We start from the raw sequence: 26267 nt of genomic DNA, 5'->3' as shown, positions 1-26267 counted from the left end.
CCATCACCGCACCATCCCCACTGTCTCTAGGCACCTCTTCAGCTGACTCCTGAGAGATGTCCTGAGCAGACTGGAGCAGGGGACCCAGATGACACCAGCACGTCCACCGGCTCTGGCTAAACTCCAACCCCAACCTGAGATGTGAGACTTCGCCCTCTCCCGCCCCGTGTGGCCTTTTCCTTCCCCCCTTATTTCTTCTCTTTTCTGTCTCACTGCTTTTGCCTCTGGCTTAATTGGCCACGTCTGTATATTGTCCAACACAGCTGTAAGCCCGGGGCCAGAACAAGGCAGCTAAAAGCAGTGCCCTAAACAGCCCGATGATGGTACGAGTCGCCAGGTCTCAAACCGTGGGCTGGGCCTGGAGTTTTCCAGCACTGTCATTGCAAGTGAGAGTCAACCCAGGAGACAGGAGCTGCGTTTCCACTCCTGGCTGTTCTGTTCTCCCCTCGTGTGTGTGTTTGGCTGAGTTTGTCTGCTAGGAACCAGGATCAGACTAACAACCCCACAAAGGACCACTCCAGCCCAGCCCGGCTAACTTCTGCTCTTTGCCCCAAGGACAGTTCATATCAACTCTGATACCATCAAAGGCTATGTCTACACTGCACTTTTGTCGGTAAAACTTTTGTCAGTCAGGGGTGTGAAAAAACCACACCCCGACCAACAAACGTTTTACCAACGAAAAGTGTCGGTGTGGAGATGCTCTCCCACTGACAAACCTGCTGCCCCCTGTTGGGGGTGGTTGTATCTGGTCGGCAGGAGAGCTCACACCTGCCGACAAAGAGCGGCTACCCTGCGTGCCTTACAGAGACAAGACCTCGGAGGTCCAGCTGTGCCGCTGTAAGGTGCGCAATGCAGACACAGCCTTTGCTGCCAGACACTGGGGTTTCCCTTCTAAAGACTCCCACTGAAGGGAGAGGCCCTGGCAGAGGGTGTTACAAGGCAAGACTGACTTTACACTGCAAAGGCTTTAACTGCTTTCCCTTCTGTCTCTTTTCTAAAGGGCTGAAGGGGTTTTGAGGGGCATCTTTGCCATGGGACTGAGCTGGCCGAGTCACTGTACACCACCCTGACCTGCGTGTAACATTTATTCCCATTTATTCCATCCCTGCCCCCAGCCTCTCCCTGGCTCTGCTGCCTGTCTCTCCTCCCTCCTCTCTTCCTTGGCAGCAGGCCATTGCTCCAGAGACAGTGAGTAATTCCCTTCCCGCGCTCACACTGTTACCTGGCAGGGATTTATAGCCGCTGCTCGGACCTCTTCCTCCCCCTCCCCCTTTCCTGGGCTGTACAAATTCAGCTCCCGGAGCCCTCGCTACACATGGCTCACCCGCTGCTCAGGGCAGGGACAGGAACATCCAGCATCTTATTCTGAAGCCCGACCAACCTCCCCACCTGCCCGGGGACCTGGACGCAAGTGAAATGAGCGAACCCCGCAGCCCCGCCTCCCACCACACACAAACACCTTTGTGCCCCGACGCCCCGAGCTTATTGGTTTAACACTGAGCCCTGGCAATGGACTTGTGAGCGGCACGGCCAGGAGCTCTCCACCCAGCCTGCCGCATTGCAAGGCAGCACATGGCACATGCCCGCCAGCAGCACCGGGCATTTGGGGTCCTCTCATGGGGCACAGGCGAGGCTCAGAGTCAACGCTGCTCATGGCTATCAGACACGTGCCCCTTTTAGCGGAACGGGACTCACCCAGGCAGCGCTAGCGAGTGGTCAGAGCAGGCAAAGGGGCACGGGAGCCAGTTCCAGATCAGAGAGGGGAGTGTGGTCTGCTGGAGGAGAGCAGAAGCAGCTGTTGAGATAATGAGCCGTCAGCTTCCCTGCATGTGCCACTCTGCTCTGACATCGAATCCTCTGTCCTGGGCAGGCTGGGCCCTTCTGGGAAACTCAGGGGGGCACTGGAGGCTTTGGCTGCTTCCAAGGTCCTGGCAGGATCGTCCCAGCTCCCAACACCCTTGTTCAACGTGCCACTTCTAGGCTGCTCGGAGAAGCCCTCAACCTCCCCTGATTACAAAAAGCCGATCTCATTAAGGAGCCCAATGTACCTGCCCCCAGACAACCCTGCTGCCTCAGGGGCCCGATCCTGCCTCCAGGAGCTCAGGACGCTCAGCTCCCCTGCAAGTTGGGCCACTGGTGCTGTCGGCTGCTGATGCCTGAAATGCAGAGTCAGGATCCAGGGGCTCAGGAGAGTTTTTGTTTCTATCAGGGAAATTAACCCCCAAAGAGACTCCGGTGACAAACGGCTGCCGAGAGAGGGAATCCGACCAATCCAAGGAGGCATGTGGAACATTCACTGTGGAGTTAGACGAGGCGCTGGCGTTAAGTAGAGGAGGCTGAAAGGCAAATAAATCCAAGGAGCTGGGAAAGCCTCTGCAATCAGCCAGCTGGGGCTGGGGTGGGTATTAACAAGCCATCTGCTGCTCTTCTAGGGACCAGAAATGAACAGAAGGAGAATCCCAGAAGCCGGTTGGATTTGCGACCCGGGGTGAATTTAATGCTGGTGTTGGGTGCCAGGCTGACAGCCCCAGCGTGGGCACAGATTGGTACAGCTTCCTCCCATCCTGCCCCTGCTGCCTGTATGTCCCCCCTTCTCTGGAAGGGACGAGCAGGGAGACGGTCTCCCAGCTTAGTCGGGAAGTAGGCTAATTAGTGTTTGGTGTCATTTTTCTGCTGGGGCCGCTTGCCATGAGTCACTGGTCTGAGACCCTGCAAACTCATTCCATGCAGGGGCCCCCAAACAGCCACGGGATGGCGACGACTTGCAGTCACTCCCCATCTGAGCTGGGTGTAAATGCCTGCCAATCAGCTGAGCCAGCCATTCCCACCCTAGGCCCGTGGCCCCATGAGCTGCCATGTGGTGCCGTCCTGCACTGGGTGCCCTGCGTGCGCCACCCCCTGCAGCAGCCACACTGGGGGCTCCACATCCAAGTGCTGTGAGCCAGAGGCAGGGACTCTCCCACGTGGAGATGGCGGGTGTCAGAGGCATCAGCCTGCCTGGCTCCTAGGGGAGGACACAGGTTAGGTGCCGAGGTGCTAGGCCCCGGGTAGGGAGGACAGAGTGAGGGAGTGATGCCAGGTGGTGCAGGGAGGCAGTTCCAGACAGCAGCGGATGCAGAGGAGAAGGCTCACACAGTGAGGACATTGTCCTGGCGGATGCAGAGGAAGCTATGCCAGGCAAAGGGAGCAGAGAGAGCCAAGGTGCGTGGGAGTGGATGGGAAGGGGCTGTCATGTCCTGGAGACTTCCCCTCTGGACTCCTCATCGGAGCAGCCCGCTCCCTGGAGAGCCCTCACCAGGCTTGACACCGCGCTTGGGACTTTGGCTGGGTGGATGGCACGCGGCGTGGAACCGATTCCTAACAAGGTCTTGGTCTCAGTCTCAGAGCTTTGCCGTGTGGCGCTACCCCGTGCTCGGGGACAGAACAGGTGCTCAAAACAAGGAGGACAATTATGTTCTGCAGGCTCTCAGGAGCCTGCCGTCCCCAGGCAGCCACCCCCTGAAACTGTCAGCACAAAAGCACAGCCGAGGAGACAAAGGGAAAGCATCTGCGCTGAGCTGCTGTGCCCGCTGCTCTGCAGTCAGAGCCTCTGAACTCTCCGGGCACCTGGAGCCCGTTCCCCAAGTGAGCTGAGCGCCAAAGACCAGCCAACACCTCCTGGAGATGCAGCAGAGCTCGTGATCCAGCTTGTCCAGGGCACATCCAGGGCCTCGTCTGCTCCCTTTGATTAGCCAAGTCTGGATGGAAATGGGTTCCGCATGTCCTAGCAGCTCATCTGCCCTTGCAACAGGAGAGCAGTGCTGGCCGTTCGCAGAGGGGCTGGCTCCGGGAGGGCTGGCCCCACACACAGTGAGGGCAGGAGCGCTGAGCAAGTCCCCTTCTGGGACGTCAGACCTAGCCTGGAAACACCAGGGGTGTCTCTGCAGCTACCATGGGACCAGCCAGGCTGCTGCAGTGCGTCAGGGTGTGTCCCCATGTCCCGGGTGAAAGGCGGCAGGCTGGGCAAGGCTGGCTACATGGGGAAGAGTGGGAGAGAGAGAGAGAGCCTTTGAGCTGGTGCCCCAGCAAGTGACTGGGGAAGGTTCCCCTTCTCTCCAGCCCCAGCCAGGCCCCAGGGAACAGGTCATGTTACTGTAAGGGGACTGTTGCCCCCTTACTAACAAGCAGCCCAGAGAGAGCAGACCCTGTCCTGGGAGCAGAGCTGTAGCAACCAGAGCCAGAGGGAAAGCAGTGGACGTGTTGTTCCTTGACTTTAGCAAAGCTTTTGACACGGTCTCCCACAGTATTCTTGCCAGCAAGTTAAAGAAGTATGGGCTGGATGAATGGACTATAAGGTGGATAGAAAGCTGGCTAGATTGTCGGGCTCAACGGGTAGTGATCAATGGCTCCATGTCTAGTTGGCAGCCGGTGCCAAGTGGAGTGCCCCAGGGGTCGGTCCTGGGGCCGGTTTTGTTCAATATCTTCATAAATGATCTGGAGGATGGTGTGGATTGCACCCTCAGCAAGTTTGCAGATGACACTAAACTGGGAGGAGAGGTAGATACGCTGGAGGGTAGGGATAGGATACAGAGGGACCTAGATAAATTGGAAGATTGGGCAAAAAGAAATCTGATGAGGTTCAACAAGGACAAGTGCAGAGACCTGCACTTAGGACAGAAGAATCCCATGCACCGCTACAGACTAGGGACCGAATGGCTCGGCAGCAGTTCTGCAGAAAAGGACCTAGGGGTTACAATGAATGAGAAGCTGGATATGAGTCAACAGTGTGCCCTTGTTGCCAAGAAGGCCAATGGCATTTTGGGCTGTATAAGTAGGGGCATTGCCAGCAGATCGAGGGACGTGATCGTTCCCCTCTATTCGACACTGGTGAGGCCTCATCTGGAGTACTGTGTCCAGTTTTGGGCCCCACACTACAAGAAGGATGTGGAAAAATTGGAAAGAGTCCAGCGGAGGGCAACAAAAATGATTAGGGGGCTGGAACACATGAGTTATGAGGAGAGGCTGAGGGAACTGGGATTGTTTAGTCTGCGGAAGAGAAGAATGAGGGGGGATTTGATAGCTGCTTTCAACTACCTGAAAAGGGGTTCCAAAGAGGATGGCTCTAGACTGTTCTCAGTGGTAGCAGAGGACAGAACGAGGAGTAATGGTCTCAAGTTGCAGTGGGGGAGGTCTAGGTTGGATATTAGGAAACACTATTTTACTAGGAGGGTGGTGAAGCACTGGAATGGGTTACCTAGGGAGGTGGTGGAATCTCCTTCCTTAGAGGTTTTTAAGGTCAGGCTTGACAAAGCCCTGGCTGGGATGATTTAGTTGGGGACTGGTCCTGCTTTGAGCAGGGGGTTGGACTAGATGACCTCCTGAGGTCCCTTCCAACCCTGATATTCTCTGATTCTATGAGGGGCCAGAGAAGCAGCCCAGGGAGCTGGAGGCAGAGCAGCAGCCGTGCTGAGGCAGAGTGGGGCTGGAGCTGAAGCTGGGGCTGGAGCTGAAGCTGGGGCTGGAGCAGTCCGGAGTCGGGTGTCTTGAGCAGCTGGGGAGAGCAAGGGGGGACCCTGGGCAGCGGGTCCAGCACAGGGAGACACCTCAGCCAGGAGGCTCTGCAGGCCAGACTCGGAGGGGGATTGGTAACCCTGACAGGGCGGGGGCAACGGTGGGAAGAAGGGCCCTCCCACCTAGAGCCTGAGGGCATGTGGCCACCACCAGAGCAAGTGTCCAACCCACAGCACCCCTGCAGCACCGCCAGGGCCTGAGGAGGAGGCCTGGGACCTACAAGGAACAGACGGCGAACTGCCCGGACGTTCCAGAGATGCTGTTTGTGATGTTCCCTGCCACAGAGCGGGCTGATGTGTTTCCTTTAACCTTTCCCGTTTTCCTTTACTCTTTTTAAAATTTATGGTTGATTAAATAACTTGCATTTGCCTCAAATTGTATGTAATGGTCAGTGGGTCAGAGAAGTGCCCAGTGCAGAGAGAGTACCCCGGAGTGGGGACACCCTAGCCTCTGTCCTAGGTGACCACAGCAGGGTTGGGGGTCGAGCCTGTCACGGAGTCCCTTAGCGATGCTCTGGAACTGCTCCTCATGAAGCCAGTCAGGACTCTGGGGCAGTTGCCTTTCTGTGAGCAGCCTGTCTGCAGGACACACAGCTCACACAGCTTCCACCTTCCTGGGTCTGACCTCAGAGCATTCAGCATCCTCTGCCCCTCTGTGCGCTTCCCACAGCGAGTCCGCTCAGGCGGGGTCCTGGGGAAGCCAGAGGGTCCTGCACCCCAACTCCACAGTCAGACGTGACTCTCAGCCAGCCAGTAAAACAGAGGTTTATTAGATGACAGGAACATAGTCTAAAACAGAGCTTGCAGGTGCAGAGAACCGGACCCCTCAGCTGGGTCCATTTTGGGGGGCAGTGAGCCAGACAACCACATCTGCCCTTCACTCCATGTCCCCAGCCAGCCCCAAACTGAAACTCCCTCCAGCCCCTCCCCCTCTGGGCTTTGTCCCTTTCCCGGGCCAGGAGGTCACCTGATTCCTTTGTTCTCCAACCCTTTAGCTCTGACTTTGCAGGGGGGAAGGGCCCAGGCCATCAGTTGCCAGGAAACAGGGTGTCAGCCATTCTCTGTGTCCAGACCCCTGCACACAGCTGCCCTCTAGGGCTCTGCAATGATCATACACCCTTATCCCACCACCTAGAGACTCAAGAACTGCACAGGGGAAACTGAGGCACCCCCACACTATTCAGAGGAAACATTAAGAACAGTTCCACTTCGTCACAGAGCCCCCCAGGATTCCTGGGCCCAGCCTTGTTGGGGTTACGAGGACTCTGCCAGACAGGAGAGTGGAAGGGGAGTCCTCAAGGACAGGGAGGCCACTAGGTAAAGGAAGTGGGAGCGAGGACTCAGATCCTTTCGCTAGCCCACTTCACTGGGGTAGTGCAGAAGCCAGGAAAGTTCCCCACAATAGCGGGACTATTCCCCCGCTTACATAATCAAGACTCTTCCCAGCCTGCAGAGCCAGGAAGCTAGTTTAATGTGAGGTCACCTCTCCCACCTTTCCTGCAGGGCCAGCAGGTGGTTCACAGTGATGCTCCCATCTCTGTGTCCTGCAGGATCCCAGCCCTTGGCTTCCTGTTGAATCAGGTTTGGTTGCTTCTGGGGAGTGAGCGCAGGGCGAGTGTTACTGAAAAACCCGACAGTAGCCAGAGTCCGCAGACCCTCCACACACCATGGCTGGGCTGGCTCCCTGCCCACCCCCCTGTGCACTCATCACCCCCAGGCCAGGCCATGTGCTCTGCAGGACCCTGCCCCTCGGGATGTCCTGGCTGTGCACCATCCAGTGGATGGGGACAGCAGAAGGGGGGGCTGGCGTGGAGGGCAGGTGTGTGGGGCAGTGCTGGCAGGCAGGGGAGGGGGATGGTGGGCTGAGGAAGGCTGCCCTGCTGGGCTTGTGCTGGGACAGCCTGGCAGGACTGGAAGGCAGCCAGAAGACCCAAGGCAGGGAGGTCTCTTACCCCAGCGAATGGTTACAGCCCTGCTCACGGGCAGGCCGGCTCCAGCTCCAGCTCCAGCTCCAGCCCTCACAGCTCGGTCCCGCACGCTCCCCCAGGCAGGCACACTTGTGTGTGCTCTCACGGGGGCAAGCATGCCAGGGCAGGGCTGGTGATGGAGCAGTCCCCGGAGCAGACCCCTGCCTCTGAGAGCTGTTGGGGGTGGGAGGATGGTCCAGTCATGAAGGCACTGTGCTGGGATTTGGGGCATCAGGGATCAATTCCTGGCTTCCCGTGTGACCCTGACCATGTCTCTGAGTCTCAGTTTCCCCATCTGTAGCACTGGCCTTGATGGTTATTTCACCAGTGTTTGTGAGCTGCTGAGGATCCCAGCAATAGGTTGACAGGAATCTGCCCCTCTCCAAAAGAACTGCAAGCCCCGGCTCTTTTGGCCTTGCCAATGGATTAATTCCTGCTGGCTGGGAGTGCTGCAGGAAGCAGGGGGTTTGTTCTGGCTCAGCAGCATCTTAGCCGGCTCAGATTAAGTTTTGGGAAGTGTCCAAATGGGCTCCGCATAAAGATGTTTAATAATAACTGCCAATAATAGTATGTTCTGTGTCTCACACCCACGCACGCCCATGCCCACGCATGCCCACAGCCACGCACGCCCATGCACACGCATGCACACGCACACCCACACCCACACATGTGCAGGTACACACACACACACACACACAGGTGCTCTCTTCCTTGCTCTCTGACACATACAATAAACAGAATTTGGCATCCAGTCCAACAATTAGGGCAGCAAAACCCCCACCTGCCAGAGGGAATTCTCAGCTGCCACACTGCTCTGAAGCAAGCTCCTGCTAGCTAGAGTGAAACGAACCCTCCAGGAGCAATTCTGAAGGGTTGCAAGTAGCCTTAAAATAAGAGACAAACCCCGCCCCGTAACTCCAACCTGGCACCGGCTGCAGGTGCTAAATAAGGTTACCTGCCATGCAGCCCCCTCTCTGCCTCACCCCACTCCCCAGAACTGTTCTTATCAAGCACTGTGACAATCCCCTGGGTCTGATCTGCGGGTCCCTGGGAGTGGTCTGGGAGCAGCGGGGGCACCGAGCCATCCAGCGCATTTCAAAATGGGAAACGCTCCTCTCCAGGGAAACAGATCCCCCTTCCCTGAATGGCAGCAGCACTAGGGGGACCCAGCTGGAAATGGTGCGATCCTTAGGGGCTAGACGGATTTAGTCCATCTCAGGAGCTGGCCACCAGCCGGTGGTGTTTCCAGTGTCCCAGTCACTGCAGTACCAAAGCAGGTCCCACTCTTTCCCCTCCTGCACCCCGTGCCCCAGCACAGAGCTGTTATCCCCCATGGAGCACAGACGACTAAGGGGGAGGTGGGATTCTCAGCTGGCCTAGACGTTCCCACGCCAGCTCTGCTTGAGCTGCAATCCCAGCTGACCCTGTACGCGGGCAGCTGGCCCGAGCCACCCTGCTGCTTACAGGTGGTGGCGTGAGCAGGTCAAACGGAGACGAACCCTGTGTGAATTGCCTAGGTCACAAAGGAGTCCAGGGCTGAGCAGGGCATTGGAGCCAGGTCTCCCAGCGCCCAGCCTAGGGTCCGGACCATTGGCCCCCCTTCCCTTCAAGTCTAGAGCCGGGAGAGTGCTTCATGGTGTGACACAGCCCTATGCTTGGGCAGGCCTGGGGAGGGGCAGGGAAACCCGAGGGACCCCCGGCAGCAGACTAAGCCAGTGCCGGAAGCACCCAGCTTGCACAGGGAGCAGTGGCTGGCAGGCTTCTCGGGCCTCATGCGGGGCTCTCCCTCCAGGGCTCTCCCTCCTCTGCTGTGACGGACAGGCGGGCACAGCTGGGGAGACCAGTCCCACCTCCCATGTCAAAGCAAGTCACACACGCTTCCTGCCTGTGACACAGGTCAGCAAGGCCCTGCTTCACCTGGGACTGACGCCCCAGCACTGCCAGCTCCACATGCCAGCCTGGCACCGGGCATTTGCCTGCTGCACTGATGCTGTGCAGGGGTGGGAAAGGCCCCAGGAAGAATGACTCTGCATGCTTGACTTGGTTCATTAGCCCTGGGGTGGTCCATGGTGGGGGAGTTGTGCATTTCCTATCAGACAAAGAAGGCCTGAAAAGTGTTTTCTTAAAAGATTTGCCTGCTTGTTTGTTACATTAGAAATTCAGGTCTCATCCACCCTACCCAGCTTTGCCTGGGGCTCTCTCGGGATGGCTGGAAAGCTAGCAGGATTATGACTTTGCAGGTACCAAGGAAGTGAAACCTCGGCCACCGAGGGGAGAAGGGAGAGTTGGTCAGGCTGGTCGAAGCACTTTTTGGGGGGGGGTGTCATGGAGTCCCTGGGCGATGCTCTGGAACTGCTCCCCATGAAGCCAGTCAGGACTCTGGGGAAGTCTCCTCTCTGGGAGCAGCCTGTCTGCAGGACACACAGCTCACACAGCTTCCACCTTCCTGGGTCTGAACTTGGAGCATTCAGCATCCTCTGCCCCTCCGTATGCTTCCCACAGCGAGTCCGCTCAGGCGGGGCTCCTGGGGAAGCCAGAGGGTCCTGCACCGCCACTTCGCAGTCAGACGTGACTCTCAGCCAGCCAGTAAAACAGAGGTTTATTAGACGACAGGAACATGGTCTAAACCAGAGCTTGCAGGTGCAGAGAACAGGACCCCTCAGCTGGGTCCATTTTGGGTGGGCAGTGAGCCAGACAACCATGTCTGCCCTTCACTCCATGTCTCCAGCCAGCCCCAAACTGAAACTCCCTCCAGCCCCTCCTCCTCTGGGCTTTGTTCCTTTCCCGGGCCAGGAGGTCACCTGATCCCTTTGTTCTCCAACCCTTTAGCTCTCACCTTGCAGGGGGGAAGGGCCCAGGCCATCAGTTGCCAGGAAACAGGGTGTCGGCCATTCTCTGTGTCCAGACCCCTGCACACACCTGCCCTCTAGGGCTCTGCAATGATCATACCCCCTTACCCCACCACCTAGATACTTAAGAACTGCATAGGGGAAACTGAAGCACCCCCACACTATTCAGAAGAAACATTAAGAACAGTCTCACTTCGTCACATGGGGTCGAAGCACTTTGGGGGGGGGGTTAATGGGTATTTAACTCAAACTCCTGAGAAACTCTTGGGAGAAAAGTGATCTTTGTTAATATCTTGGCACTGACACTCTGTCAGTTTCGGGTCCCCAGTCCACAGCTCTGGGTCCCCCGACGAGATATCCAGCAAAAGCTGGGAAAGCCAATCTTGACATTCCCAAGATTTCAAAGGGAAAAAACAAAACGCCTCAAATCACCCCCCTCCGGGTCTCCTTTCTCTGTCAGCAAGGAGCAGTGAACAGCATACGTCAGGTCGGCTTTAAACACCAGAGTCCCTTTCAGTGGCTGAAGATGCCCAGAAATCCCAGTGGAGGTTGCCATGGTGACCCTTGGGGAATTGCATTATCCCCACATAGATCCCTAGCGACTGATCGCTGGCCCTGGCGCCATTGCACCTCCCAACCCCCATTCTCTAGTGTAAGAATTCGCACACCCCTTGTGCAGGGCACTGTCCCACATGCATGCTGGGAGCACAGTGCAGCCGGCTAGTGACTTACCCAGGGAGTTTTGGGTGGAGCCGGCACTAGGACTCAGGGCTCGCGAACCCCTGGCCCATCCTCCCCGCCCGCCATGAGCGCCTGCTGCTGTTGCTGGGCCAAGGTGGCTGGTGCGGTTCTGGCTGCTGGGCATGGGAGACAAAGGCCGGTGGAGGCCAGCAGTTGGGGAGAGAAGGGGCAGGCGGGTGAGCGGCTGAGCCGGGAGCCAGGCTGCTTGCGCAGTAGAGTCCGAGTTGCTCTGGGTTTACAGGCCAGCCCTCAGACACTCGGTCCTATTTACACTCTCAGCCTTGCACCGCTGGGCTAGCAAAGCCTCACCTGCTCACGAGAGGCCGAGCACAGGAGGAAAACACCTGCTGGCTCCGCACTGATCATATCAGGACCTCAGGGAGCGAGAGGCAAGGGGGGAACCAGGGGAAAGTCACCAGGACGATGTTGTACAATCCCGTCTCCAGCAGCCCACGGTGGCTGTGATTCTCTTGCCTGGCTCTACACCGTACAAACGCAGCTCAGGGCCTGGTCCCTCCCCCCCCACCACCCGCCCCTCAGCTACTGGGTGTAACCCAGAAGTAACCCCACTAGCCTGATGCCCCTTGAACTCACCCCCTGTAACCCAGGAGAAACCCCACCTGCCAGATGCCTCTCGCACTCACGCCCTGTAAACCAGGAGTAATCCTACTGGCCCGATGTCCCTTGCACTCACCCTTCTGAATCCCAGGAGTAACCCCACTTGCCGAATGACCCTCGCACTCATCCCCTGTAAGCCAGGAGTAAGCCCACGGGCCCGATGCCCCTCACACTCAGCCCCTGTAACCCAGGAATAACCCCACTGGCCCAATGACCCTCGCACCCACCCCCTGTAACCCAGGAATAACCCCACTGGCCCAATGACCCTCGCACCCACCCCCTGTAACCCAGGAGTGAGCCCATGTGATTAAGTGGGACTGTTCTTAATGTTTCCTCTGAATACTGTAGGGGTGCCTCAGTTTCCCCTATGCATTTATTAAGTCTCTAGGTGGTAGGATAAGGTGATGTAATTGTTGCAGAGCAAAGGGCCAGTGTACATAAATGCCTGACACTCTGTCTCCTGGCAACTTGGGCGGGGAGGGATAGCTCAGTGGTTTGAGCTTTGGCCTGCTAAACCCAGGGTTGTGAGTTCAATCCTTGAGGGGGCCATTTAGGGATATGGGGCAAAAATTGGGGATTGGCCCTGCTTTGAGCAGGGGATTGGACTAGATGACCTCCTGAGGTCCCTTCCAACCCTGATATTCTATGATTCTATGAACTGATGGCCGGGGCCCTTCCCCCCTACAAGGTGAGAGCTAAAGGGTTGGAGAACAAAGGGATCAGGTGATCTCCTGGCCAGGGAAAGGGACAAAGCCCAGAGGAGGAGGGGCTGGAGGGAGTTTCAGTTTGGGGCTGGCTGGGGACATGGAGTGAAGTGCAGACGGGGTTGTCTGGCTCACTGCCCCTCAAAATGGACCCAGCTGAGGGGTCCGGTTCTCTGCACCTACAAGCTCTGTGTTAGACCATGTTCCTGTCGTCTAACAAACCTCTGTTTTACTGGCTGGCTGAGAGTCACGTCTGACTGCGGAGTTGGGGGGCAGGACCCTCTGGCTTCCCCAGGACCCCGCCTGGGCGGACTCGCTGTGGGAAGCACACGGAGGGGCAGAGGATGCTGAAGGCTCCAAGGTCAGACCCAGGAAGGTGGAAGCTGTGTGAGCTGTGTGCCCTGAAGACAGTCTGCTCCCAGAGAGGAGGCTTCACCAGAGTCCTGACTGGCTTCGTAGGGAGCAGTTCCAGAGCATCGCCTAGGGACTCTGTGACACCCTGTCATGGAGTCCCCGGACGATGCTCTGGAACTGCTCCCTATGAAGCCAGTCAGGACTCTGGTGAAGCCTCCTCTCTGGGAGCAGACTGTCTTCAGGGCACACAGCTCACACAGCTTCCACCTTCCTGGGTCTGACCCTCAGAGTATTCAGCATCCTCTGCCCCTCCGTGCGCTTCCCACAGCGAGTCCGCTCAGGCGGGGTCCTGGGGAAGCCAGAGGGTCCTGCACCCCAACTCCGCAGTCAGACGGGACTCTCAGCCAGCCAGTAAAACAGAAGGTTTATTAGACAACAGGAACATGGTCTAAAACAGAGCTTGTAGGTGCAGAGAACAGGACCCCTCAGCTGGGTCCATTTTGGGGGGCAGTGAGTCAGACAACCCCGTCTGCACTTCACTCCATGTCCCCAGCCAGCCCCAAACTGAAACTCCCTCCAGCCCCTCCTCCTCTGGGCTTTGTCCCTTTCCCTGGCCAGGAGATCACCTGATCCCTTTGTTCTCCAACCCTTTAGCTCTCACCTTGCAGGGGGGAAGGGCCAGGCCATCAGTTGCCAGGAAACAGGGTGTCGGCCATTCTCTGTGTCCAGACCCCTGCACACACCCGCCCTCTAGGGCTCTGCAAGGATCAAGCACTCTTATCCCACCACCTAGATACTTAAAAACTGCATAGGGGAAACTGAGGCACCCCCACACTATTCAGAGGAAACATTAAGAACAGTCCTGCTTCGTCACACACCCCACTGGCCCGATGCCCTTGCACTTACCCCCTATAAACCAGGAGTAACCCCACTGGCCCAATTCTCCTCACACTCATCCCCTGTAACCTAGGAGTAACCGCACTGGCCTGATTCCCCTTGCACTCATCCCCGTGGAAATCAGGAGTAACCCCACTGGGCCTGGTCCCCACAATGCTCTCCCCCATGTAAATCAGCAGTGACTCCCTGGAGCTCAAACCCCTCACTGAGCAGCATGGGGCACCATGAAGGTCCAAGCTGCTCGCCCCTGCCCTTCTGTCCCCACACGCAGCTGCCCTTTGCCCCATGTTCCCAGCACTCACGTCAGCGGCTTCTCCAGGCGGCTTCCTGCTGAGCCAACGATCTCCCCCAGTGTGCAGAACGCCTGGCCCAGGAAATCCTGGCGGGGCAAAGGACCATGATGAGCACCAAGAATCCGGATTCTCCGCTCAAACCCCTCAACACATCGGCCCTGCTGGTGGCCTTCGCTGGAGCAGGGCAAACCAATCAGTTTTCATGAGAACGGGTCCTCACGGGGCAACAGCACCTTTGCACCAAGCGGGGGTATTGAGGGAAGAATTCCGGTCTAGGACAGATGCGGAAATGTTTGTGCATTTGGCGCCTGGGAAACTGGCTCTTTGCAGGGCAAAACTTTGCAATGCAAAAGGTGATTTATCTGCGGGGGGAGGGGGGATCACCTTGGGTTTCCATGGGAGACAGCAGGAAGTGCGAGGAGGGAACACAGGAAATCCCACCCCCCAGGATGGTCACAGCACCTCGTGCCCCACCACGAGGGAGCCTGTGTCACAAAGCTCTGCGACTGGGATTTCCCGTTCATGCTACTAGCAGAGGGCCATCCGAATCCCACTGGCAGCCTGGGGTCTCACTGTAAACGTACTGATGAGATGGGCCTGAACCCAGATTCATGGACTCCTGGCTCCCCTGCTGGCCCCTGCTACCATGACGGGCTGCAGCCACACCCTGGCTCTGGGTCTCCCAACCGTGGGCACATCTGACAATGACACGGGCACACAGAACAATCCCTGCCCCAGGTGGGCAGGGCCCTGGGAAGCTGGCGATGTAGCCTGGCATGGGCTGACTATTCCCCATGGAGAGCCATCTCCACCCTCAGGCTCTAGGCACCTGCTCAGCCAAGGCACCTGCAGCCCCCCTCGGCCCCAGGAATCCCCAGATGGAGTAACAGGGAGGTTCGGTCTCCAAGGCCCAGTCAACCTCAGACTGCCAGTAAGGGGGGCAAGTGGCATGGTGGTGAGGCAGCTGCCTGGTACCTGGCCAGAGACCCTCAAACTCACTCACATAGGGGCCACTGGGTGTCTGCCAGCCGTGAGGCCAGGCATCACCATGCCACTGGCAGTCCTGGCACCAGGCCTCCTTGCCAAACCCTGGTGCCCGGGTCCCCGCTGGGGCACTAGGCTGGAGTGTGCAGGGCAGGAGGGGTGAGAGCAGCTCTCATGGCGGGGCAGGCGGCAGGGAACATGCTCTTACTCACATGCTTTGAGAGGTCAGGGCTTTTGGAATCCACGTCGTACCTGCGGGGGCGGGAGGAGAAAGCACATGATGCGTGGCCATAGCACCCCCCACTCCAGCAGGACCTGGCACTCCCCATCACCACCAGGCAGCTGCTCCTAGGGCAGCGCACGGCCTCCTGCTTGAGGGCAGGGCCTTGAACCCGGGTCTCCCACGTCCCATGGGAACGCCCTGGCCCCAAGCTATGGGCTAGGCTGGGGGGTCGCTTTCCAGTGTCCGGGGCTGGGAGATCTGACCGTGATACGCACGGTATGTCCCCCCCGGCATGCACCAGGCCAGCGCACCACTGAGATGTCACACAGGCCGTCATGACAGGCTCTCACTGAATGTTGATGGGATTTGAGCACACGAGCAAAGCCCCAGCCAGGGTCGCTCGCTGTGCCCATGTGTGGTTGTTATTGTAGGGTCTTCCCTGAGCTGTAGCGTTTGCCATTTTCCCCTCAGAGCCTCTCCCCCACCCCACTCTGCAGGGCCGGGACCCCAGCACTCACAGGTCGAAGCGCAGGCTCTGTTTCTCTTCGAAGAAGTAGTCGAGGATGAACTTGCGCACGAAGTCGGGGTTCAGGGTGTTGTCGATGACCTCGGTCCTGCCAAACTGCAGGACGAGAGGGATGCCAGTGAGCCGGGGCGTCATCGTTGGGGCTACAGGACATGGTCCAGGAGCAGTTGGGGAGCAGAGTCTGGGACCCCAGTTCAATGGGGACAGTTAGACTAGGCCTGAGATCGAGTGAGCTGGCAGCTGCCCACCCCTCTGACCTTTCCCAGGCCGGGAGATGGGGAGGGAGGAACAGAGCCTGGCGGAAGAGAGACTCATTGAGGGGGTAGATGCCTCGTGGTGTCTCCAGCTGCTAATTTCTGGCTCATGCCACAATGACCCTGGTGCAGGCAGCTGCCCTGGCACAGAGCCCATGCAGGGAGAGTTCAGGAGGCTCTGTGATTAAGCCCCAAGGCACATCAATTAAGCAGCTGTTAATTATACGTCATGTGTCCCCCTGAGCACAGAATAGCTGGGTGGACTCGCACACCTCTCCCGCCAGCTGCAAATTCATGGCTTCTCAGGGTGAGACTGTGACGAAGTGGGACTGTTCTTAATGTTTCCTCTGAATAGTGTGGGGGTGCCTCAGTTTCCCCTATGCAGTTCTTAAGTATCTAGGTGGGGGGATAAGGGTGTATGATCATTGCAGAGCCCTAGATGGCAGGTGTGTGCAGGGGTCTGGACACAGAGAATGGCTGACACCCTGTTTCCTGGCAACTGAAGGCCTGGCCCTTCCCCCCTGCAAGGTCAGAGCTAAAGGTTTGAAGAACAAAGGAATCCGGTGACCTTCTGGCCCGGGAAAGGGACAAAGCCCAGAGGAGTGGGGGCTGGAGGGAGTTTCAGTTTGGGGCTGGCTGGAGACATGGAGTGAAGGGCAGACGTGGTTGTCTGGCTCACTGCCCCCCAAAATGGACCCAGCTGAGGGGTCCGGTTCTCTGCACCTACAAGCTCTGTGTTAGACCATGTTCCTGTTGTCTAATAAACCTCTGTTTTACTGGCTGGCTGAGAGTCACGTCTGACTGCGGAGTTGGGGGGCAGGACCCTCTGGCTTCCCCAGGACCCTGCCTGTGCGGACTCGCTGTGGGAAGCACACGGAGGGGCAGAGGATGCTGAATGCTCCGAGGTCAGACCCAGGAAGGTGGAAGCTGTGTGAGCTGTGTGTCCTGCAGACAGGCTGCTCCCAGAAAGGCGACTGCCCCAGAGTCCTGACTGGCTTCATGGGGAGCAGTTCCAGAGCATCGCCCGGGGACTCTGTGACAGAGACAAAGCCCAGAACAGGTGTGGGGGGCGTGTGCGCCTGCAGCTAGTACATAGCGGGGTCCTGGCTGTGGGATGGGGGTTGTCACGGAGTGTGGGGGAGTCCAGGCCCTGCCCCCTCCCCCTGGGACCCACTGAGACTCTCAGCCAGCCAGTAAAACAGAAGGTTTATTGGACAACAGGAACACAGTCCAAAACAGAGCTTGTGGGGACACCCAGGACCCCTCAGTGAAGTCCTTCTGGGGGAGCAGGGAGCTTAGACCCCAGCCCTGGGGTTCCCTGTGTTCCTCCACCCAGCCCCAAACTGAAACTAAACCCACCGAGCAGGTTCCCTGCTGCAGCCTCTGTCCACATTCCTGGGCAGAGGTGTTACCTCCCCCTCCCCCTCCTGGCTCAGGTGACAGGCTCTCAGGTCTCCCGTCCCCAGGGCACATTCCCAGGTCAACACTCCCCCCTCCCTGCTGCGTCACATCGTCACATCTCTCCCCCCTTCGAGACTGAACTGAGCGGGGTCACTGTGACCAGTGACCTGGGGAAGTTCGGGGCCCCCTCTCCGGGACAGCGCATCCGCTATCAGGTTGGCACTTCCCTTCACATGGACCACGTCCATGTCGTAATCCTGCAGGAGCAGGCTCCACCTCAGGAGCTTGGCGTTGGCTCCTTTCATCTGGTGCAGCCAGGTCAGGGGCGAGTGGTCGGTGTACACGGTGAAGTGTCGCCCGAAGAGATAGGGCTCTAGTTTCTTGAGGGCCCACACCATGGCCAGGCACTCCTTCTCGATGGCCGCGTAGTGTTGCTCCCGGGGTAGCAACTTCTTGCTCAGGTACACGATGGGGTGTCTCTCCCCCTTTTCATCCTCCTGCATTAACACCGCCCCCAGTCCCGTGTCGGAGGCGTCGGTGAACACCACAAAGGGCTTGTCAAAGTCTGGGTTTGCTAGAACTGGGCCACTGACCAGAGCCTCCTTCAGCGCCCGGAAAGCCTCCTGGCACTGCTCGGTCCAGACCACCTTGTCTGGCTTCCCCTTCTTGCATAGCTCAGTGATGGGGGTGGCTATGGCGCTAAAGTGGGGCACAAATCTTCGGTAGTATCCTGCCATCCCAATAAAGGCTTGGACCTGCTTTTTGGTGTGGGGAGCGGGCCAGTCTCTGATCACCTCCACCTTGGCCGGTTCCGGCTTTAGGCGGCCGCTCCCCACCCGATGGCCCAGGTAAGATACTTCAGCCATCCCCACCTTGCACTTCTCCGCTTTGACAGTCAGCCCAGCCCCCTGGAGTCGGTCCAGCACTTGTCTAACCTGGGACACATGGTCCTCCCAGGTCTGGCTAAAGACACAGATGTCGTCAATATACGCCACGGCAAAACTCTCCATCCCCCTCAGGAGCTGGTCCACCAGGCGCTGGAAGGTGGCCGGCGCTCCCTTGAGGCCGAAAGGCAGGGTCAGAAACTCATAGAGCCCCAGAGGGGTGATAAAGGCCGATTTCAGCCGGGCATCTGCATCCAGCGGCACTTGCCAGTAGCCCTTTGTAAGGTCCATGGTGGTAAGGTACCGAGCTCCTCCCAGCTTGTCTAGGAGCTCGTCCGGCCTGGGCATGGGGTAGGCATCCGATACAGTGATGGCATTGAGCTTCCGATAGTCCACACAGAACTGGACCGACCCATCCTTTTTGGGGACCAGCACCACCGGCGAGGCCCAAGGGCTGGCCGATGGCTGGATCACCCCCAAAGCCAGCATGTCCCGGACCTCTCTTTCCAGGTCCTGAGCAGTTTTCCCTGTGACTCGGAAGGGGGAGCATCTTATCGGCGGGTGCGACCCTGTCTGCACCCGGTGGACAGTCAGATTAGTGCGTCCAGGCTGGTTGGAAAACAGCTGTCGGTACGGATGCAGCACCCCCCTGACCTCAGCTTGCTGGGCAGGGGTGAGCTGATCCGAGAGGGGGATTGTTTCCAGGGGGGAACCAGCTCTGGTCCCAGGGAATAGATCTACTAAAGGGTCATCTCCCTGCTCCTCCCACTGACCACACACAGCTAACACCACATTCCCCCTGGCATAATATGGCTTCATCATATTCACATGGTACACCCGGCGGTGGTGGGCCCGGTTCGACAGCTCCACCACATAGTTTACCTCATTGAGCTGCTTGACGACCTTGAACGGGCCCTCCCAGGCGGCCTGTAGTTTGTTCTTTCTCACGGGGATGAGAACCATCACCTGATCCCCGGTGGCGTAGGCACGGGCCCGCGCCGTGCGGTCATACCAGACCTTCTGCTTCCTCTGGGCTCTGGCCAGATTCTCCCTGGCCAGGCCCATGAGTTCAGCCAGTCTCTCTCGGAAGGTCAGGACATACTCCACCACTGACTCTCCATCGGGAGTGGCCTTCCCCTCCCACTCGTCTCTCATCAGGTCCAGGGGGCCCCTCACCCTCCTTCCATATAACAGTTCGAAAGGCGAAAATCCGGTAGACTCCTGGGGCACCTCCCTGTACGCGAACAGCAGGTGAGGTAAGTACTTGTCCCAATCCTGCGGGTGCTGGTTCATAAAGGTTTTCAGCATCATCTTTAGCGTCCCGTTAAACCTCTCCACCAGCCCATTGGACTGGGGATGATACGCTGAGGCCCAGTCATGCCGGACCCCACATTTCTCCCACAAGCACCGGAGCAGGGCCGACATGAAGTTGGAGCCTTGGTCTGTCAAGACTTCCCTGGGGAACCCCACTCGGCTGAAAATGGTCAGGAGCGCATCTGCCACGGTGTCTGCTTCAATGGAAGCTAAGGGCACTGCCTCGGGGTAGCGGGTGGCGAAATCTACCACCACCAGAATGTATTTCTTCCCCGACCGGGTCGTCTTGCTGAGAGGCCCCACGATGTCCATGGCCACCTTCTGGAAAGGCTCCTCTATGATGGGCAAAGGTCTCAACGCCGCTTTCCCCTTGTCCCGGGCCTTCCCCACCCTCTGACAGGGGTCACAGGATCGGCAATACTGCCGGACGGTGGTAAAGACCCCGGGCCAGTAAAAGTTCTGTAGCAACCTCTGCCGGGTGCGCCGGATTCCCTGGTGCCCTGCGAGGGGGATGTCATGGGCCAGGGACAGGAGCTTGCGGCGGTACTTCTGGGGGACCACCAGCTGCCTCCTGATCCCACAGGACTCCCCTTCCCCTGGGGGAGCCCATTCTCGGTACAGGAACCCCTTCTCCCACAGGAACCTCTCCTGGCAGCCTCTCCTCATGGTCCGTCCCTCACTGAGGTCGGCCAGGTCCCTGAGCTTCTGCAAGGAGGGATCTTTCCTCAACTCGGCCTGGAACTCAGCGGCTGGGGAAGGGATGGGGCCCGGTTCCCCCTCCGTGGCCAGGTCTGAGGCCGCAGCCTCTCTGAGCCGTGCCCCTCGGCGCTCCCTCCCCACCCGAGTAGGGTCTCGCGCCTCCAGTGTGGTACCCTCCCCAGGGTCAGGTCGCAGTGCCCCTCGCCGGCTCTGGCTACGGGTCACAACCAGGGCGGTCTGGGGGTCGCTTGGCCAGTCCTCTAGGTCTCCCCCCATCAAAACTTCAGTGGGCAAATGGTGGTGTACCCCCACATCTTTGGGGCCCTCCTTGGTCCCCCATTTCAGGTGTACCCTTGCCACGGGCACCTTAAATGGGGTCCCGCCCACCCCCGTCAGGGTCAGGTAGGTGTTGGGCACCACCCGATCTGGGGCCACCACCTCGGGCCGGGCCAGCGTCACCTCCGCGCCCGTATCCCAGTATCCATTGACCTTCCTCCCATCCACCTCCAGGGGAACAAGGCACTCTCTCCGGAGGGACAGCCCCGCACCCACCCTGTAAACCGAGCACCCTGAGTCCAGAGCCTCCAGCCCTCTGGCGGGGCTGGCTGGGGGTACTCTTCCCTCCTGAGCAGGTGGCAAACTGGTAGCCCCCCTTTCCTGGGTCGCCTGCCCCTCGTCCAGCTGAGTCCCTACCCAGTTAACCCTGGGTAGGTTGGGTCTGCTCAGTTTGTCCCTGAGCCCGGGGCACTGGGCCCGTACGTGGCCTCTCTGGCCACAGTGATAGCAGCTCAGGTCACGTTGGTCCCCTCGAACGGGTCGGAGGGGCCCGACACCAGGCGTTCCCCTTTGGAGGGGGTTCTCCCTATTTCCCCGCTGGGAGGCCCCATGGTGACTCTCTCTCTGCATCGGGGGGGGCCTGTTCTTTTGGGACTCCTCCCGGCTACCCCCTGACCGACTGTTCACAAACTCGTCGGCCAGCTGCCCTGCATGCTGGGGGTTCGCGAGCTTTTTGTCCACCAGCCACAGCCTCAGGTCGGAAGGGCACTGTTCATACAGGTGCTCCAGTACAAACAGGTCAAGCAGGTCCTCTTTAGTTCGGGCCCCCGCTGTCCACTTGCGGGCATATCCCTGCATCCTGTTGACCAGTTGTAGGTAGGTGACCTCAGGCGTTTTACGCTGACTCCGGAACCTTCTCCGGTACATCTCGGGGGTCAGCCCAAACTCACGGAGCAGGGCCTGTTTGAACAGTTCATAGTCCCCTGCCTCTGCCCCTGTCATCCGGCTGTAGACCTCCACGGCTTTGGGGTCCAGTAAGGGGGTGAGGAACTGGAGCCTGTCTGCAGGGTCAACCCTGTGCAGCTCGCAGGCATTCTCAAAGGCCGTCAGGAAGCTATCTATGTCCTCCCCCTCCTTCCGCTGGGCCAGGAAGCACTTATCAAAGCTCCTTGCAGTCTTGGGTCCCCCCGCACTCACCGCAGCCGGGGCCCCACTGCTCCTCAGCCTGGCCAGCTCCAGTTCATGCTGTCTTTGTTTCTCCTTCTCCTGCTGCTCATGTTGACGTTCCCTCTCCTTCTCCTGACGCTCCCTCTCCTTCTCCTGCTGCTCATGTTGACGTTGTTTCTCCTTCTCCTCCTGCTCATGTTGACGTTGTTTCTCCTCATGTTGACGTTGTTTTTCATGATCCTCCAGCTCCCTCATTTTCCTCTCCCTCTCCCATTCCAGCCGCATCCGCTCCAGGGATGGGGAGCTCCGCTGGGAGGATCCCCTGCTGGCTGCTGGGGTCAGGGGGCCCTCGGTATTCGCTGGGCTTCCCACAACCCCTCCCCCAGGCATAGGTAGGAAGGGTCTCGGGGTGTCCTGGGCAGCAGTCTGACCCCTCCCAGCCTGGTCAGGCCCCAGGGCCCACGCTGCGTCCGCCGGGCAGCTTCCCTCAGGGACAGGGATCGGGTCATCCAAGCGATCCCTCTCCTCCAGCTGGGCAATCAGCTGTTCCTTGGTGGACCTCCCGACGCGCAGCCCCCTCTGCCTGCACAGCTCCACCAGGTCGCTCTTAAGGCGTTTAGCGTACATCTCCCGGCTGGCCACTCGCAGGCCGGGCAGCTGTCCACGGTTTCCAGGAAAAGCCCCTAGTGTGCCAGTCCTTCGTGAGGTCACCACCTCTTTGCCAGGGTCGAGCTGCAGACTCCTCCGCCCCTGGGACCGCTCGCTGCAATCCCCCGGGGGACCCTGTTACTGCAAAAGTCCTTCTCTCTGGTCACACACTCCCAGGGGTTAACCGCCCCCTGAAACCGTCTCTCTCTGAATCTTCAGCACGCCTGGTCCCCGTCAATCCCCCTTCGTTTTACTGTTCCCCAGTCACTTACTGCAGGAAGCGCCGTTCACGGGGTGCAGTAGATCCCACCGCTGCCACCAGTTGTCACGGAGTGTGGGGGAGTCCAGGCCCTGCCCCCTCCCCCTGGGACCCACTGAGACTCTCAGCCAGCCAGTAAAACAGAAGGTTTATTGGACAACAGGAACACAGTCCAAAACAGAGCTTGTGGGGACACCCAGGACCCCTCAGTGAAGTCCTTCTGGGGGAGCAGGGAGCTTAGACCCCAGCCCTGGGGTTCCCTGTGTTCCTCCACCCAGCCCCAAACTGAAACTAAACCCACCGAGCAGGTTCCCTGCTGCAGCCTCTGTCCACATTCCTGGGCAGAGGTGTTACCTCCCCCTCCTGGCTCAGGTGACAGGCTCTCAGGTCTCCCGTCCCCAGGGCACATTCCCAGGTCAACACTCCCCCCTCCCTGCTGCGTCACATCGTCACAGGGGTCTGCACCGGGAGCCATTCCAAAGAGAATCCAGACCCAGAGCCACCAGCAGCAGCGTCAATGAAAGGGAAAATGACACCAGGGGCATGATCCTGGAACTGGCGGAAGATGCTGATGCCCCTCACTCCCAACCTGCAGCCCCCTGCTAGCCCAGCCCTGGGCTCCCCCCACCCCCCAGCTCTGCTGGTGCCCCTCAGTGGGGGTAAGAATTCAAGACCTTCACATTCATGTCATGTGTGATCTAAACTGAAGTTCAGCTCCGCTCTCCAGCGGGCAGATGCCAGCAGCCCAGTGGAACAGGTGGGGAGGACCTCGGGGTGTTCTCAGGCGCCCTGGGCATTGGGCCCACCTGTCCCTGTGCGTGTGGCAGCGTCCTGAGTGCAGGCCGGGGACGCAGGCATGTGTGTTCTGGGAGCACACAGAGACGTCCGGGGTGCAGACGCTTGCCCGGAGCAGCAGCAGCAGCCTTGCGCCTAGAAGCTGCGACCCGGCTCCCACCGCGCTCGGTGCTGTATGTCCGCCCCTGCCCCGCAGAGCTGGCAGCACAAACAGACAAGACAGCGGGAGGGTGGGAAGGGAAGCAGAGACCCAGAGAGAGAAAATGACTTGACCAAGGTCCCACAGCTGGTCATTGGCAGAGCCAGGAATGGACACCAGGGTGAATTCCTGGCCCTGGTGAAGTCAATGGCAAACCTCTCCTTGATCCAGCAGAGCCAGGATTTCACCCCAGGGCTCTGGGCACCGATCCCGTACCCTCTCACCCAGACCTTGCTGTCTCCTGTCGGGACAGTGGGGCTTCCCCCGGCCCAGCAGCCACGTGAATTGAGTGGCCAGAGCTGGCCCCTGGGCTTTCCTGTTTGATGCTGCCTATGGGAGGGACATACAAGCCTGCTGAGTGTTTCCTGGCACCCCTGGGGCTGCGGCAGGCACTGGCAAAGGTTACTGGGATTCCCACCCCTCCTGGTGCTCACAGAGACTGTTTGGTGAGCCCACTCTTTAATCTCTGGAAAGTTCTGGGCTAACAATGCAGTAACCCACCCTGCTCCACTCCCGTCCCCAGGTAGAGCCGGCACATCGGTCCCCAGCCTGTGGGGGGCGCTGGGACCTCTGAGGCATCTGAACGCGTGACAGCTGCTCCAGCGAACCCCTGAGGTACAAACAAGGCGACTCCATCCGCAAATCCTTGGGGCAGGGGTGTGTTTCAAGGTGACAATGCAAATGCCCCAATTCCTGAGCACGATACACATGCTGGGCTAAATCCTCCGCTGGTGTAAATTGGCATCACTCCATCACCTTCCATAGCGCTATGTCCATTTACACCAACCAGGGACCTGGGCTACAGATCAGAACCCTCACAGCCCCCCTCCCCTGAGAGCATAGGCAGTTGCAGTATCACTAACCCAGCCTTACTGATGAGGAAACTGAGGCACAGAAAGGGAAAATGATTTGTCCAGGGTCACCCAGTGAGTTGGGGGCAGGGTGGGGAAAGGACCTGGGGGTGTCGAGATCTGGCAGTGATGGGTTGAATAGAAATGCCATAAATAGATAGATAGATAGATATTAAAAACACCGATGAGTATGCAAATAAATTGCGTAAATCTAGCTTCCCCTGTTTTCAAGGTTTCCCTGCTTTCTGCATTTCTCCCCAAGGGATTGATCAGTTTCATGCTTTTTCTCTAGTCAGTTTCATTTCCGGCTTCTCCTCCCCTGGTGCAGGAACACTGGGCCAGACCCTCCCCAAGTGCAAATCCCCCTGCATCCGTCCCAGAAAATGCAGCAATGTCGATTTACGCCAGCTGAGGATAGGGTCAGTCTCACTGGCAGGATGCTCGCCTGCTGCCCGCCCTCCTGCAGGGGTGAATTCCTCCTTGGCACAGTAGCCCCTGGGGGCTTTCCTGCTTCTTCCAGGCAGGTGTGAATCAAGCCCCTCGAGCGCTGTGACCATCATCCCCCTCAGTGGAAATAGAGCTATCGCAGCACTGGGCCCCATTTACACCGACCCTCCGCTCGGGGATCAGTGTCACCTCCCTGGCAGGGTGAGTGGGAGTCAGCCCCAGTTAGCTCCCCCCCGAGTCCCTGCATAGACCAAGAGTACCCGGCTCCATGAGCTGCATGGGATGGGTGAGGCCAGAGGACAGGAAATAACTGGCATTACTGGGGAGAACTGATAGTTTTATAATGGTGACCCCCGACAATTACCCTCCCAGTGGGCCAGTGATGCTGGTAGCCTCCGACAGGGAATATGAGGCAGAGAAGTGAGTAGCCCACTCAAGAGTCACGTGGGCTCAGGCAACAAGGGGCCATTCTGCCCACTTAGTCTGACCTCATCCAGGGATTCCTGCAGCCAGCCCATAGTGGGCAGGTGAGCTAGCAGCTCCGTGCTGGGGCCAGGGTTAGCTCTCAGGAGCCCAGACCCATGGCCTCTGCCTGGACACCTGCCACTGCTCTCACTGGCTGGCCAGGGGCCTGAGCCGAGCCCCAGGGAAGTCAGTGGAAAGTCTCCCCCAGCCAGATCCTCAAAGGTATGTAGGCTCCTAACTTCCACTGAAGTCAATGGGAGTTAGGGGCCCAAGTGCCTTTGAGGAGCTGGCCATGCTGGCTCCACCGGCCGCTAGATCAAGCCAAGGAGAGGGACCAGCTGACTCGCTGTTAAACAAACAACAGTTTAAACTCCCCCTTGACTGTCCCAGCACCTCCTCCCCTCAGCTGGCACAATCTGCTGCCAATTGGCTGGCTCGTTAAGGCCCCGTTGTCTCCAACAAGGCTCCAAAATTACCTTTCCTCCCTCTGCGGCCTGTCACCTGCATGCAGCTGTCGCTTGGCTCAGCTATTGAGGCCATGTCTGCAGGGTTTGCGCTAACTGGGCCGCCGAGCTGCCTGGGACTGCGGGAGCCGAGTCTGGGCTCTGGGCGTGTGGTGGGAACGGAGAGGCAGGCCCCGCACCTGGGGAGGCCCAGCTGTTCCTGGGGCCATTGAGGAGCCGGGGTGTGTGTGTGTGTGTGTCAACGTTCGCTTTCCTGAACTAAGGAGGGTTGGACCAGGCTGGAGTGCAGATGGGAGACTTCCCAGGAAGACGCAGGGCTTAGCTACACGTGAGGGGCGCCCCCCCGGCGTAGGCGACCTCTCCCCCCTGAGGGAGCAGCTCGGCCGATGGGAGAATTCTTGCACACCCTGAGCAATGCAGCCAAGCCGACCGAATGCTC

At 58.8% G+C, this 26267-nt stretch overlaps 1 protein-coding gene across 1 annotated transcript in view; it reads right to left on the bottom strand.

Annotated features, from left to right (window-relative positions):
* Nucleotides 1-26267, bottom strand: part of CPNE5 (copine 5) — a 200023-nt gene that overhangs the window by 121238 nt on the left and 52518 nt on the right. The window contains exons 4-6 of the mRNA XM_074936000.1: nucleotides 15698-15801; nucleotides 15169-15208; nucleotides 13982-14058 (exon numbers count right to left, since the gene is read on the bottom strand). Of these exons, the coding sequence (XP_074792101.1) occupies nucleotides 13982-14058; nucleotides 15169-15208; nucleotides 15698-15801 (221 nt within the window). The remainder of the gene's footprint in view (nucleotides 1-13981; nucleotides 14059-15168; nucleotides 15209-15697; nucleotides 15802-26267) is intronic.

This window comes from Natator depressus, chromosome 21, assembly GCF_965152275.1.
Source record: "Natator depressus isolate rNatDep1 chromosome 21, rNatDep2.hap1, whole genome shotgun sequence".
In the NCBI taxonomy this organism is placed as follows: Eukaryota; Metazoa; Chordata; order Testudines; family Cheloniidae; genus Natator; species Natator depressus.
Note: the sequence above shows the minus strand (reverse complement) of the source record. Positions and strands in the feature narration are given on the sequence as shown.